The 17,092-nt window shown below is 34.9% G+C and overlaps 1 protein-coding gene across 6 annotated transcripts in view; it reads right to left on the bottom strand.

Annotated features, from left to right (window-relative positions):
• Nucleotides 1–17,092, bottom strand: part of ZNF638 (zinc finger protein 638) — a 147,609-nt gene that overhangs the window by 2,637 nt on the left and 127,880 nt on the right. For 5 of the 6 annotated variants that reach the window (XM_082672553.1, XM_082672554.1, XM_082672555.1 and 2 more), the window contains 7 exons: nt 16,925–17,050; nt 12,563–12,600; nt 6,887–8,111; nt 6,229–6,294; nt 3,413–4,367; nt 2,495–2,599; nt 40–138 (listed from right to left, as the gene is read on the bottom strand). In XM_082672553.1, the coding sequence (XP_082528679.1) occupies nt 40–138; nt 2,495–2,599; nt 3,413–4,367; nt 6,229–6,294; nt 6,887–8,111; nt 12,563–12,600; nt 16,925–17,050 (2,614 nt within the window). The remainder of the gene's footprint in view (nt 1–39; nt 139–2,494; nt 2,600–3,412; nt 4,368–6,228; nt 6,295–6,886; nt 8,112–12,562; nt 12,601–16,924; nt 17,051–17,092) is intronic. The other variant, XM_082672556.1, reaches the window with a different exon arrangement.

Raw genomic sequence — 17,092 nt, 5'->3', positions numbered from 1 at the left:
TTTCACATGGATAAGGAAAAAATGTCATTTTTACTTTACCTTCAGGGACATCAGGTGCCACTGATTTCCCCAAAGAGTCCTCAATCTTCTGGCGTTTTCTTTCTGGTTCTGAATCCATTAATCCAGATTCTTCATCGACTAAAGTCATTAAATTTTTCAAGGAAAAAAAAAAGTTATTCAAAATAGATTTATAGATTTTATACTAAGTGATGTTATCTGAGGCTGATATCAGATAATCTCTGCCTTCAAAGATTAATCTATGAAAAAAAAGATTAATTTATGGATCATCTCTCTAAGTAAACCCTTTCTTGGTTAATCCCACCCGACTATTCTTCCAAGAGTCTTTATATAAGGAATAAATGGGTAAATCTGTTCAACCTTATTAAATAGATTCAAGGATATGGGACTAAAGCTTAGCAGCATATTTTATTTACACATTGTTCAGGAAAAATTTTAAAGGTAATGAAAGAACTTCAAGTTCTATATTACTGGCAAGAGTTAACGTGTGTATGAAAAAGTGCTGGGGTGGGAGAAGAGTGTGGATCGAGGAGAAAAGGACAGGAGCAGAGAATAATTCTGCGGTCCTGTATTGAAACCCTTCCAACCAAGAAAAACAAAGCCTAAACTGATGGACTAAGACCCTTGTTAGACTGAATCACAAGTGAAACTACAAACATTCAAACTCAGCAAAGTGAATTAACATGTAAGAAGCACTCAATGTTATCAGCAAAATGCCTAACGGGATCTCGGGGGAAGACAAAAACAAAAACTGGTTCCAAGCAATTCTGGTTACCCTCAGCAGCTGAAATACCTAACTGTTGTAAAGCACTGGACAAATCTCTCTCACATACATATCATTCATTTAGCTTTTATCTCGTGTGAGACAGGCAGGTCAAATCATTATTATCCCTATTTCTTCACAGATGGAGAAAAAAAAACCAAAAGAGGTAAGAAACTGATTATGTCCAAGGATGCATAGCCAGTAAGTGACAGAGACTTGTGACTTCAAGTTCAGTGCTCTCTCCATGTAACTGGGCTACTCTTTCCCTAATCTGAGGGGATGGTTAGAAACTATGAAATCGTTATTTACTGTTCTCTTACTCCTTGCATTCTACCAGTCATCAAGTCCCAAAGAGTCGATTAAAAAGGCTGTCTCGCTTTTCTTGACTTGATGCTTAAAACAGCCTCCAGTGTCTTGCTACAACCCTCAACAGAGTAATACTTTCTCAAACACATTTGCTGCTACCACGCCAAAGGCACCTTTATCTAATAATAACAACAACAATAATACATATTATATATAATTACATAATTAAGAGATTAAAACAAATATTTTAAGTTTAAAATTATTTAAAAAATGACTTTTTCTTAAGCTAGGTTCTTTCATCAAATATATTGTCTATTAATGAAAATAAATGGTTACAAAAGCAGTAAAGAAATGATTCTTTTTCTGTTCTTCTGTTGAGATGAGGCAGTTCTAAGCAAGCTGGTAGCTGAAGTTGCCCTATCACAACAGAAATCCCGAGGGGGGAAAGCCCTCATGAAATTATGCTAGAAGCATTTGTCAGTTAGTAAAACCATTGACTATGGCTTGGTATCAAGGAGAGGTTAATGGAGAACAATAAACAAAGGAGGAGTACCCACTTAGCCAAGGGAGAGAGCATCAAGAAAGAGTACATAATCAACAGTAACAAATGATGCAGAGAAGTCAAATAAGACTAAATTAAGAAGAAAAAAACTTAATCCAGTATGACAACAAGCAGAAGGGTTTTAGGTTTTTATTACACCTGGTTAGGAAATGGGAAAGGAAGGAGGCCTAAATAAACTGTGGAGCAGCACTGAGGACCCAGCTGAGAGCTAGGTCAATGAGATTCCACTGAATCACAGGTGGTAGTTTTTCCTTAGAGAACATAGGATACAAAAGCAGGAGGGCAATGAGGGTGCTGTTTTCAAGGAGAATGGTACTAGGGATTTAGGATTTTGCTATGAATATATGGACACAATGACAAATACTTGTTAAGTAACTGCAGTATTCTAGACACTGTTCCCTATTTCTTTCAACATAAACTGTATTAATGTTATTAAGACATCTTCTTTAATTCATGGCTGCCTGCTTGGCAGCATCCACAAAGCAAGGGACCTGGTACACAAATTAAAGCTAGTTAATAAATAATTTTTACTTGATGCTGCAACATGGTCAGAATAACCTTTCACAGATCATTTCCACGAAAATTTGTCACATTCTATTATAATAGGATCACATATTATTCTCTATTATCCCATTCCATTATGTTCCATTATCTCTATAATTGCAAAGATAAAAATCTTTATCCAGATCTAATCATTAATGGGCTGCCTTCCCTCACTCCCTCAACTCCCATCCCTGCTCTGTTCACTCTTTTTCTACTTTTCTTCTTAGACAGTAGATCTTTGGAACTTTAACCACCTCCTCATATTGTGTTACTCTCCCCCACTTCTATCGATCCTGCTTTACCTTCACTAATTTGGAAGGCCTCTTCATCTTTTGCTGGTTCTGCCGTAACAGCTTTTTCTGATGGTGGCGTTTTCCCAATTCTAACTCTCTTGGCTGGCACTTTAGCTTTAAAGAGAAAGTCTAATTTATTGCTACAGTAACAGTGTTTAAATTGCTTTTAACTCTGAATAACAACTTTAACACCTTTTTTGCAAACAAGATAGATATTACTCAAATTTGGGAAGGAAACCTATTTCTAATATAAAATAGAAGAATTCTGTTTTTAAAAATTCAGCACTAGTCTAAGCATTCTCCTTTTATTTTCCCACTTATCCTGATCAAAACTCCACCTTCCCACCTGCTTTTCTCAAGGAGCCTACACACATTTTTCTATTTTGTTCAAGACTGTGGGACCTTGCTAGTATTTTTTATTCTTAGTTTGGTTAAATCTTTCAAGATTTTTGTATTTGAAATTATTTTGATCTCCCTAAAGTACTGAAAGTGAGCTGACCTATTATTCTATACCATCAAAATATTACTTAAAAGTGAAATGGTACCTTCACAAATTTTCCCAAATTCTAAGTCTAAGCAAAAACTAGGAGGCAGGCTGGTATAAACAGCCTTCTACTTATCAAAAGCTGTATTTTCTCAAAAATACAAACATATCATTTTCATTCCAATTCTAATCTGGGTATTTTAGTTTGCTTTCTGGCTTTGTTATCTTTTCTTGAGATACAGTAACTTGGGGTAGGGTCTGCACTAAGAGAAATTTGTGAAACTTGAACATATTTCTTTGGAAAGTACCACTTGGCCATAACTATCTGTTGGCTTCTTATGTCAATACACAGTGAAATTATTGGTAATGCTGTAACATATATTTAAAAAAATTTTTAATGTAGTCCCCTCATAAAACAAAAGCTACCACTTCTGAATATCTACCTGCTAAGTGCCTTTCAATCATGGTTTTCAGATCTTCTTCCATAACATTCTCATTTACTGGACCCACTTGGGACAAAGCTTCAAGTTTTGTCTTCTTTGTGTCCATAGCTCTCTTTTTTCTATCCCCTCTTTTATCGGTGGGATGGTCATGTTTGCTTTGTGTTAATTCAACTTTTAAATCATCGTCTCCATCTTCCTCCTCTCCGACTTCATCAACAGTAACAAAATTAAGCTCTTCTTTAAGGTTGTTAAAATCTGCCAGAGAGTCTTCATCCTCTTCAGTTACTTCATCTAATGTCACTAAATGCAGATCACTGCTGTCATCCTGTATTTCATCTACCGTAACTAAAGCAGAAGGGTCTTCAGGCATATGAGAAGAAATGAACCCAATGGAATCCCTTCCAGTATTTTCCTCATCTCCTTTAGTATTTAAAGCAGCAAAACTTATGTCTGCTGACTCATTTAAAGGTAGCTCTTCCACTTCTCCAATTTCATCCACAGTTACCAAGCGTTCCTGTTTGAGAAGATCTTGTTCTTCAGCCACTGACAGTACAGTAACATCTTTAGGTTCACTGTGGGAAATGCAATCATCTTGATCAATTAACTCATCTAATGTAAGAAGTGAATTTGAATTTTTTACCATTTCTTCCATATTTATTTCTTCTTCATCAATTACTTCATCCACAGTGACTAGAGCTTGTGCTATATGTGCAGCTGCATCTTCTTCTTCCCCAATCTCATCCAATGTTACAAAAGATAATTCTCCCTCAACAACACGAGAAGCAGAGACTTTCCCCTTCTTCTTCTTCAAGTTAAGTTCAGAGGAAGGGGTATTTTTGAGAGCTTCTTTCCTTTTTCCCTTCAGTGGATTCTGCTTGGCTTGAAAAGGATTCACTTCTTCTATAACTTCATCCACAGTAACAAATTCATCCAAATTAAATGGAAATAAGGGTTCCTGTTGGAAAGGTAAAAAAACTCACAGAATTGTGAACAACTACTGATAACTGGCTAGATTCCATACAGTCTCAATAAATGTGCATGACATATCTATCATTTGTGAGAATTTCAGTATAGAGATGTTTCCAAAAGCTGAAATTAGTTATTTTTCAAAGCCCCACAAACAAATCCAAAGAGTGAACAATGCCAAAGGTAAAATCCTAACAATATCAATCTAATTCCACCTTTACTTAATTTTAGTAAGATTACAATTATTTCCTAAATGATGTGCGAATTGGAAATATGATGTACAAAAATACTACATTAAGAGCATTTATCAAACAATTAATATAATATAAAGAATTTACTATTCCATACGTTAAATGATATCTAGCAAGTGTTTTGGAGACTTCATGGACTACTAAAAGCACCTCAAATGCAACTAGAAAGTTAATAGCTAACTAGATTGTTCCATCAATCAATTTATATACATATTTTAAGATGTGTAATACTAAGATACAGGCACATTTTGCTTTATTGCACTTTGCTTTATTGTACTTTGCAGATACTATTTTACAAATTGAAGATTTGTGGAAACCCTGTGATAAGTCTAATGGCGCCATTTTTCCAACAGCACTTGCTAACTTCATGTCTCTGTGTCACATTTCAGTAATTCTCACAATATGCAAACTTCGTCATTATTATTATATTTGTTATGGTGATCTCTGGTCAGTGACCTTTGATGTTACTACTGCAAAAAGATTATGATTCACTGAAAACTCAGAAGATGGTTAGCATTTTTTAGCAATAAGGTACTTAATTAAGGTATGCACTTTTTTTTAAAGACACAATGCTACTGTACACTTAATAGAGTACAGTATAGTATAAACATAACTTTTACATGTACTGGGAAACCAAAAAATATGTGTGACTCACTTTTATTGAGATATTTACTTTACTATTCTGGTCTGGAACAGAACTTGTAGTATCTCTGAGGTATGCCTATATAAGATTTATATTTTGAGAAAGTTATATGGAAAATTTATTACTAAGACTTAATGACAAATATGACTGCACTTGAAAAAAAAATTGTATCTGTAATTTGAAAAATGGTGCCAATAACTAAAGAAAATAAATTCCTGGCAGGCCTCCTACACATTTAGTACACTATCAATGGTCAATTACTGGTAAATATAATAATGGCATTACAATACATACCCAGTAAATTTAGGGCAGGAGGGGGAATCTGTAAGCAACTGTACTATCAATTTATTAAGCCATGGAAGAACCATAATCCTTACTTCTGCTTCTTAAACTACTAACATTTCTCCTTGCCCTAATAAAACAGACCCAAATTTATGCCCTACCAGGGGAAAAAAGTAAAATAACTGAAAAAATATTCTATGAATAACAGAAATCTAAAATACCAAACAGCCAAATATATTGTAACATGTTTATTTGGCAGCAGAAGTCAGTACCAAGAAAGTAAATCTTAAAGCCCATCTAGTTAGGATAAATTGAGCCATACCAAAAGGATAACAAAATGGAGAGGACTCAAGTCAAATGTCAACCTCCTTTACATAGATGATTTTATTCTGTGTTACAACCCATTCCTACTGATGTGAGACTGGACGTGTCTTCCTACTCTAATCCCCTTTCCATCCCTGTGTAACTTTTTGCCCCACACCAAGAACAAACTATTTAGCCTAGCTCAAGGTCAGAAAACGAACTGGTGGTGGGGTCAAAAATATACTATCTCATTCCTGTCCCTTGCTCTATATCAAACTAATTATTACAGGAGAGACACAAGTTACAAGGTGGACGAACTCTTTTATGGAATGATGGAATAGATGGGTCTGTGTTAGTAGATTGTTTCTTACCTCTTTGGGTTTGGAACTTCTACCAGTGGTGCTTTTAGAAGTCTTAGTGTTTTGCCCAGTCAAAGTCTGAAATATTAAATAAGAAATACAGAAAAACAGAATTTACAACTAGGTTATTAATATTCTTTAAAACACAAAAAGAATTCAAACAGCAAATACTACCCAAACACATTCAATTATACAAATATTTAACAGGTATACCAAGCTAAGTCAACAATCATTTAACAGTATAGGCATCACCTCCGTAAGCTGTAGTTAAATTCAGTTTTACTGTCTAAGTTGGGCCATCAGTAAGCTGATAAAGGGAGCTTCAATTTAAAAGAGAAAACTGTTTCCCACTTCAGGAGCAGAGTGCTAAATCACCTCAGGAGATTCAATGCAGAATTTTTTTTTTTTTTTAAATACAAAGTTTTATTTCTGACCACACTTTATCCAAATAATGCTTTCACACCTGTTAATAAATTATAGACTTGAGCTTATTATTCTAAGTGTCTACTGGCTTAAATCAATGGAGTCATTTAAGAAAGGGAAAAGGGAGCTTGGGGGCAAAGGGAGTGAGGAGATGAAAGCATAAAACAAGATTACATCTCCTACTCCTTAGCTACAACAGAGATAATCACTTCATAGATTCTCTGAACATTCTTCCTACCCTCCTCACCTTATTGTTGCTGTCATCCCGTTTCATGGCAGAAGGTTTAGCCTCTGTTTCCTGAGACTGTTTCGTAATATCCCTGTAATCCAGTTTAGAATCTTTGCCTTGCAGGGCTGAGATCCTTCCACTGCCTCCTCTGGTGACACTGCTCTGAGTGGGTTTCAATTTACTGCTGTTTTCAGCCAAGCCTGATCTGGCACTTGTAGGTTTAAGGAGACCCAATTCCTTGGCTGAAAGTTTCTTTTCAGCATTTATTTGATCTCTGAGTACAGATTTTAGAAAACTTTTCTGGTTTTCAGATTTTGAAGCTGTAGCTTTTGCCTTTAGAGAAGAGACCATACCAGCCTTGATGCCTGATTTACTGCTAGATGCATTTGATGCAGGCAGCATACTAATTTTACTAGTTTCATCAGACTTACTGGCCTGAACCACTCCTTTATTTGGGCATGCCTTGGTCACTGAGTTTTCTGCAGGCTTTTCTTTCATTGCAGCCACAATCTTTTCCAACTTCTCTGCAACCATCTTATCATCATTCTTTTCAGCCTTCTCCATTCGTATTTGCAGATCCATTCTGGTTTCCTTGGTATTTAATTCATTCTCCTCCTTTTCATCCATATTACTTTTTGCAGAAATTCCCTTTGTGCTCACTGCCTGCTCATCCCCAGTGGAAATTCCAGGTACTAAGGCCACAACACAAGTAGATGGTACTATTTCTGAAACAGTTTCATGTTTGTCTACTTCAGCTACAGCTTCTATCATAGACTGTGTAATCTTAGAAAAGAAATCTTCTGCTTCAGATGGAGAGTCTTCTAGAATTCCTTTGATGTTCCTTTCTTCTATAAATGCACTATCAGATGATGATAATTCTGTTTCAGGGTTAATAATTTCTGCCTCTTCCTTCTCAAAGTCACTGGCATACACCTGCTGATTTAAAACAGACTGCTCTCCATTTTCAGTGAATAAGTCAATACTGGCTGGAGTGGATGCTGCAAGAGGAATTTCCACTTTGACCTCCTCTCCCTGAGTTTCAACTTCAAATGTTTCAATAGCAAAGTCAGAGACACATAGTGCTTTTTCTGGTTCTTCCTCACAAGGCTCTTCCTGTTGTATAAAAGTTTCTATTTGAATGCTGGGAATAGATTCTTCTTCAACTTCACTAGGTTTAACAGAGGGACTATCAGCTGCTCTTTGCACCTCACTTTCATCAACTGGACGGTTTTTCAAGTCAGGGCTAAAAGTATTTAAAAACAAAAAGAACACAAACAAAAACACAAACAAAAATCAAACTATGATGAGAATTCAACCATCATAAATAGTCCTGTCGATGCTAATTGTTAAGACTTCCTGATACAAGAGCAATAAGTATTGGGAAATCCAGTCAATCAGCATTATAATGGTTAAGAAGTTTTGATGTAAATATACAAATAACATAAAATTTTAAAAAGATCCTCATTGCACTAAAGATTTCTTTTTAGTTCAAAGGAAATTATGGCAATATTATGACCACTGATACAATCATTTTACTCATATAAGTTATAATCATTTTTTTTTCCTTCTGTGTCAAGTTGCCCCTGAGACCAGAAGGCTGAATGTGAATTTGAGACATCTCAAATTATTATTAGGTCCTATCTCCCCAACAGTGGTAACTGAAATAATAGAATATGTTTATGGTTCGTGAAACTAATGATCCATGCATTAAAATTTACCATTTTATAAGTGAGCCTTACCTAAAAGGAACAGAAACTGATAGGCCACAGTTATCTTAACCACGTCACCTCTTTCTTTTGGATGTGAAACAGATTTGTTTTCAATTTCCCAAGAACTGTATTTATTAGTAATACTTAAAAGAAAACTTTCTTTGGAAATGTCTTTTAAATACTCTGTTGGAGATTTAAAGTTAGAGGCAAAGCTGATACAATCACCTTAACATAAACATGTATTCTTATTATAAAGTATGTGCCTTTGGCTATATCACAAGAAGAAATTTGTTAAAAGAAATCCTTCCAGTTACAGAGACTAATTTAAGATTCTAATATATAGCTTAAAATTTTAAGTAAAATTATTTAGAAGAAATGGAGGAAATACATGGCAAATACATGCAACTGATCTAATTCATCAAGGTCCTCCCAAATCCAACATAAAAATAAAAGTGTGCGATACAACTATTTTCACTGAGACAGAGACAGAATAAACTGTTTTTATATTAATGCTCCATAGATAAGAGATTATCCTGAATAGTAATAAGGAAAATCTTAGCTTCTGAAGACACATCCAGCACGCTGTCAACACAATAATGTTTAACAAATACATCTGCTTAATTACATTAGAAGGTACAGCTTGGAAAAAGACTCCAGAAAGTGATCCTGCCATATCAATACCTCAGTGTTGACTTTTTCCTCCTACTCTTCAAGGAAGGAGGGGATGAGACATCCCTTTTGATATGCTTCTCAAAGGGTGGCTATATACTCTTTAGTTACTGCAAGATGGTGTCCGTGTCCTGAGACATTAATAATATTTCAGAAGTTTGGAAAAAGTGCTACCACATCAGGGTCTAATCATATGAGCCAATAAACTATTCCTCCCTCCTCCAATGATGGTAAGTTTAAACTTCCAGAGGAGAAAACTTTTCTAAGAGATCAGAGAAACACCTCTTAAAGAAAAGCCATTAAGGCAAAGAGTTTGAGGAATTTATTTAAGTTAAAAAGTCAGTAACCATAGACCTTTATCAAATAATATTCTAGTCAACTGTATAAGCTATCCTTTGTATGCTGAAAGGGTTTAAAGGTTTGTATTTGAAATGATTCACATCCCTTATATTAAAAAATACCAATGGGGGCTTCCCTGGTGGCACAGTGGTTGAGGGTCCGCCTGCCGATGCAGGGGACACGGGTTCGTGCCCCAGTCCAGGAAGATCCCACATGCCGCGGAGCGGCTGGGCCCGTGAGCCATGGCCGCTGGACCTGCGCGTCTGGAGCCTGTGCTCCACAACGGGAGAGGCCACAACAGTGAGAGGCCCGCGTACCGGAAACAAACAAACAAACAAACAAAAAAAACCAATGGCTGATTTCTGGTGTTCCAAATTCTTAGGAAAAGTAAAAAAAAAAACTTGCAGCCAAGCACAAGTATGACAAAGAAAAAGTTGTGATATTCAGTTAAAGCAGTTATGTAAATATTATTTCTCAAGAAATAAGCTTTCATTTTTAAGTTACAAGACTCATTTCCAATAATGAACATTAAATTCAAACTCCTGCCTCAGTACAGAACTGCATATTAACCCTAAAGGCTTTACAAACTAGAGCTATACAAAAACACCAATTTACTGGGCTTTAGAAGGAGAACAATGGAGATTTTGATTCCTGGCTCTAGGATATAGCAAGTCCTCCCCCTTTACCACATTTAAAGTTTGTCAGTAAATTTAAAAAGCTGTTATCTTTTATATAAAATGAATCACTATGCAGTTTCACACTTGAAACAGACAGCATGAACCTACTTAGGAAAATGGCTTAATTCCATATTTGTTCTTGTGTGCCAGTCTTTTAAAATTATAGTGCTTTCTTCATAGGATTTATTTTCCAAAACTTAGTACCTAGTTTTCTGGCTGATATGGTAAAAACCTTCAGTGTTCATCAAGTTAGCTTGGAAAGTCAGTTTGAGATGTCAAATAAATGAAATTATTAACACCAGAATATAAAAAACAGTCTTTTAAAAGAACAAAGAAAACAAAATCATATTCTGGAAACTGGACCGAAAAAGGATTCCAGGAAGGCTGGGTTCAGGATAGGGGTATCTAATTTCCCACTCCCCTGTCCTACCCCACCCCTCCATAAAACCAGGGTTTCAAAATCTTCAGAGAAGGTATATAGTAAAAGCTGGCCATGAGAACAAAGGTTAACACCATACCATACACTTTCTGAGAAACTTTAGACTGAGACATAACACTGAAGATCAGTATTTATTTCAGAGGGCCACTGAGTACTGCCCAACATTATTAATGAACTGGTGAACATTTCCTCTTGCACCCTTATTTGGAGCCTTAATCATATGATAAATAAATAATGTTCACATGGGGTTGGTTAAAACAGGGAAAATGTAGAATTTTATTAAATTATTAATATATCCATGTGAGATTTCTTTTAAAAAGGAAACAAATACTCTACATTAACTATAAACAAGAGGATCATGTTAACGAATTAGCATCCACAAGTGCTTAAAAAAAAAAAAGGACCAGTATTTTCTCAGGATCAGCTTACTCCAATAAAGAAATGTGAAGTATTCAGCCACATCCCATGTCTTTTTTCTCTAACGTCATACAAGTCAGAAAAAAACTGCAAAGTGGGAATTAAGAAATTATTAGTGCTAGAACTTTAAAAATTAATAAGATTAGACAACTACTTGTAAATTCATTAAGACATATCTGATTTTAAAAGATAAGTGAAAACAATGAAAGAGAAAATGACCAAACGCACACAATAACTATTCTTTTGGCCGTGAAAGAAACTGTCAAATGAAACATATAAAATGGATTTTTGGAAGAGCCTGCTTAATTACCAGCCAGAGCTACTACAGCCAAACTGCAGGTCTATCTATACTACTACATGCAGCATCGTTACTTATTCAGCCCTTTGCGGGCTTTTGTAGCAAACACTGCTTGCTGTTGGTTATTACTTCTTAGGCATGTAAATATAATTGGTATGCTGATGTGCAACTTAAAAAAGTCTGTGTGGATACATATAGCCAACCTATTGCTTAAAGTTACCGATATATTTTAATGTACTCATAATCATCTTTATCATTTAAAAGTCTCATTTTATAAAAATTAATTACTGAGAAGAAAAATCTATAAGACATCCTGTTTTTCAGGCATCTTATAATTAGGCAGTGTATCAAATAAAATAAACTTTCCATATTTAAACACTCAAACTCCTCTTTCAAACTGATAAGCTCTTACTCCACTGACTAAGAAATAAGGGTAAACCACTTAGTATGAAAGAGAGAAAGAATTCTCTATCAGTGATTCCCAATGAAGAACAGTAAAAGGGAGGTTATTCATTGGTGGGACAAGGGTGGTGATAAGTGTGGTATTCATCAGGATGAGGAAGTCACTACGAACAGGATATACTATATGTGGTCAAAAAAAGTTGTGAGTTACCAGTTTGTATAGACTCTGAAGAACAAGCTTTCAACCTCTGAAAATATAAAGCAGTGTACATATTATTTTGTTTTATACCAAAATACACACTAAATATTATCTTTCTGGTTTTAAAAACTCAATGAAAATTTAAAAGGATTATACAAACTTAAAATTTACACTGTGCCTATTCTGGAATAGAAAAATCTAACAAGAATATAATACTGATAACAGAGTTGAGCTGTTCAAGAGTCTTAGCAAAACATTTCATAAAGAAGGCAAATTTATATATTTAATTCAAACTGTGTGTACACATTCACTTCTCCTAAAAAAAAAAAAATCAGTAAATATCTGAAAGAGACCAAAAATAATAACAAAAAAAAGCCCCTAGGTCAAACAGAGCCCTCCAAAAACCCCAAAACAAAAAACACCCTCATAACACTCATAAAAGATACAAACTTTTTGTTACTAGTGAACTACCATAAAATACAGAAATAATATTCAGTAATTAACTACGTACTATAAAAACTGTTAGCAAACTTAAAGCAACATACCTTTTTTTCCCTAGTTCTGGGTCTTTCTCAGCTTCAGCCTGTAATATAATTCCACATTTTATTAGAGGTTATTCTACTGGATTTAAAATATTTAACTCATCAATGCAGTGTTTTCAGTTCTTAAAATCTAAACTAAAAAAAAAACCCATACCTTAAAAATATATCAAAACAGATAGTTTTCAGTGTCCACATAACCATCAGCTTCTAGAATTTTTTTCCCATTTTTAGATAAAGATCTCTAAATAAGATTATACAGAATAAATGACACACAGAAATTAATGAGAAAAATAAGTTTCCATAATGTTTATAATAAATAAGAAAATTTTAACTTTAAAAGCCTGGAAATACCACCTTTTGCTAAGAATAAAAACAATCAACCTGAAATATCAACATATTTTTTGTGCAATTATTATTTTAAAAGACTTCTATTTATGAGAGACTAGTTGACTTAGAAAGCTTTCTACTCAAAACACATAGAAGTGCTGGACAAAATTTAACAATAATCCTTTTAAACATGAACCTGAACCACCAAGAAAGCAATGGCCTGGGGCCCAAAATGAAAGGAGGAATTAAAATTCAGTGCTTATGTATCAAGCACTGATCCAGGTACTTAGGATACATCACTGAACAAACAGCAAAAATATCTGCCCTTTAGAACTTACATATACTAGCTGAAGGCTTTTTCTGTGGGGAATCGTGTGCTGAGTTGAGAATTATCTTTCTCTAGATTTTCTCAGATTAAAAGCCAAGAATTATATTGTATAGAAACTGAATAATATTTCTAGAGAGGTTCCCGGTGGGGTGCTGGAGTCCCAGAGTAAAGACCTTCTTTACTAGGGTATCTGGTAAGGTATCCAGTCTACACTGTAATGGTATATAAAGAAAATTAAAGATGGCAGTTGATAAGTCCCATCCACAGTGCTTACAAGCGGTCTTCTCATTCACGGGAGAAACTTGTTAGAGGAAACTGAAACCGAAACCAACCTATATAGTAGAGAAAATCTATACCAGATACCTGTATTAGCTAACTTGCTTCTTTATTCATAAATTAATAGAAGAGAAAAACAAATGCACAAGAGAGAACAAATTAAGGATACAAAACTGACTCAAGATATTTCAGAGAACTGCTTTAAAAACAACTCTAAAGAATACTCTCTAAAAAATTTTTCTAAAAAAAAATTCAATAGGATATAGCATCCATAATATCAGTACAGGTGCTACTTCCAGAAAGACAGAACATTAAAATTTGAAGAGAAGAAATATTCAAAGATATAAGAGGAAAATTTTCCTCAGGTGAAGAAACACACTAATTTTTAGATTTCATAAATTCAATGAATGATCTAAGCAGGATATACGAAGTAAGTCCCAAACCAAGTTAAAACCTTGCTCAATGTAGTAGCCATACTGATCCTCCTTGGAATTCCCGAACCACCAAATATGTCCTTAAGGCCTTAGCTCTTGTTCTCTCTAAAAACCTCTTCTCTTTGATACGTTAGTAGAGTTCGCTCTCTTACTTCTTTCTTTCAGGTCTCTCAAATAACTCTTTCTCAGAGGGGCCTGACCACTCTAAAATACACATATCCCCCTGTACACCCCGCCATCCAGCACACTCTATCATTTTTTCTTGATTTTTCTCCACAGCACTTCATAGCACTTTTTACCACCTCACACTACGTATATATACGTGTGTGTGTGTATTTGTGTGTGTGTGTGTGTGTGTATATATATATATATATATATAAAATAAGCTCCTTGAAGACTGGGCCATTGACTCCTCTGTTTACCAATGTATTCCAAAGTCTAAAACAGTGCTGGCATAGAGAAGGAATTAGATAACAATTTGCTAAATGAATTAGGAATAAATGCTAAAAGGTTTCAAAGAGAAAAAAAAAAATTACATAGAGGTAGGATTGGAATCAGCCTTCTCCTTAACAACACTGGTTAAGAAAAACAAAACAATAAAAGCAAGAACAATCTGAGCACAGAATTCTCCACCTGGACACACCATCAATGAAACATGTAAGAGAAAAATAAAGTCATTTCTAAATATGCAGGGATTTAGAAAGTTTACTGGCCATACATACTTTCTGGGAAAATTATTTGGCAATATATTCTGGCAAAAAGCAAGTAATCCAAGAGAGTAGGAGATACAGAGTCCAAGAAATAACAGAAGTAACTCAGAAGAGCAATAAAAAGAAAATCAAAGGTATATAGATGCTTTACAAAGCAAATGGCCATAAATTTAGAACAGGGTGTCAGAAGGATAGCTCTAAGAAGAGAGCATATTCTATTCAACAAATAGTAATTAAGTTATGTGACCCGAGTAACATGAAGACAAGTCTTCTTTTTTCCTTTCGACAACAAAAAACAACTCCTTAACTGTACAGGAAAGCCATAACCCAAATACTGAACAAAAACACAGCATCATTTTGAGAAAAGACTGCGAGTATAGGAGAGTCACTTCCAAGTGTGCAAATTACACGTATTTCTTTCTTTATAGAACCACTCTCATTACTAAATTCTGCAGTAAATATCTTCATAATCAAGATATCAAAAATGCAGGTGCTGGGTTTCAGTACTTAGAATTATGCCTTCATACTCTGTATGCAAGGTAACTATAGTTATAGAATTAAAGGTTGTAACGTATTACATGTGGAAGTAACATTACAGGTAACAAATATGGGGGGAGGATATTGAACAGAGGGTAACATAGGATACTAATTAACTCATAAACATGGTAAATTAAAAACTGTTATTAAAAAAATCTGGGGGCAGGATTTATTTCCACCTCATAGTCTAGCTTAGGCTTTCATTACCTCTCATATAGACTATTACAACACCTTGAAATTAGTCCACCGCCTCTACTATCCAATTTATGATTTGTTAAATGGATATAATGGACATTATGTGACATGCTCAAGATTACAAGGCTAGCTTATCAGTGGTTGAGCTAATAAGTCTTTTACAATAAGTTAAATGTGCTCTTCAAGAATGAGGTTGAGTTAGGATGTGGGAAATAAAGCATTAATTTAGGCAGAAGTTTCATATAATTTCCACTTGTTTCATTTTCTTTAAGCCTAAGAATTTGGGACCACAATTCTGGAAGAAAAATTTCTGTGTAGTCTGTGTTTACTGTAATTCTGAACATAGTTGAAAGTAATAACTTGAAACATACCACAACACAAAGTTTTAAAAATACAATGTTCTGTTAAGAAAAAAAAAAAGTTAAAAACTTCAAAAAATTTTCTTCTGAAATCAGGTTAAACAAGGCACACAAATTTGTGCTTAAGGACTTCCCTGGTGGCCCAGTGGTTAAGAATCCGCCTGCCAATGCAGGGGACACGGGTTCGAGCCCTGGTCTGGGAAGATCCCACATGCCACAGAGCAACTAAGCCTGTGCGCCACAACTACTGAGCCTGCGCTCTACAGCCTGCGAGCCACAACTACGGAGCCCGTGTGCCACAACTACTGAAGGCTGTGTGCCTAGAGCCTGTGCTCTGCAACAAGAGAAGCCACCACAATGAGAAGCCCGCATACCATAACGAAGAGTAGCTCCCGCTCGCTGCAACTAGAGAAAGCCTGCACGCAGCAACGAAGACCCAATGTAGCCAAAAACAAATAAATAAATTTATTTTAAAAAATAAATTTGTGCTTAAATCAGTATCATGATGCATTCATTTACTTATAGGTGATCTATTTAATTTGGATTTAGATGGTGGAATTTTCTCTTTCTTGAGCTAGCACAAGAGTTTTGCAGATTAACAAAAACCTGCAGACACCAAATATAAGGCCCTATTTACCTCTTGCTATTGAGATACAATGAAACTATTAGAAAGAGAAAACATCTGAGTTTCAATTTAATTCTTTCAAAGGTAAACTATTCATAGTTTTCAAAGATTATTACTGTGCAAGCCAAGAACCTGTAAAATCTTCTTTCTTATAGAAGAAGAGAGTATAATAATTTAAACAAGTAAAAGAAAAAAACCAAACTTTTAACAGGAGGAAGTCAAAATGGACTCAATCTAGAGCTGCATTCTGGAGATAACCATGCTATGTATATGGCATCACTCTGCACATATGTCCATAGCAAGCATCAGAATGAATATGCTACATTTTCTAAAATTACCTCAATTTATTCTCATTTATACAAATTTATACTGTTCCATAAACCATGAAAATTGGAATAATGATTGCAAAATAAATTTTCAAAAGAAACAGTATCTAAACTCAGAATGAGTTTGACTACTGTCCAAGAATAATTCTCGAAATCAGCTTCAGAGTGTATCTTCTAGCTTTGGGAGAATGATCTTTATGCTTTCCTCATATTCTAAAAGCACAGAAGTTGATACAAAATAATCTTACCTCTGATGAGTCTAGCTTTGGAGATAATGTGCAGATCAATACATGGTTACCTATGTTCTGTGGATTTTGCTTCAGAAAGCTGTACATTGACTGAGCAGATTCAGGACTATCTAACTGAAGAATTGCCTTTGGAAAAGACAGAAAAGTATTAATTACTAGTTCCTAAAA

Source organism: Grampus griseus, assembly GCF_964374135.1.
Source record: "Grampus griseus genome assembly, chromosome: 15".
Lineage (NCBI taxonomy): Eukaryota > Metazoa > Chordata > Mammalia > Artiodactyla > Delphinidae > Grampus > Grampus griseus.
The sequence above is the reverse complement of the archived record's forward strand: the minus strand, read 5'-3'. Positions and strand labels throughout refer to the sequence as shown.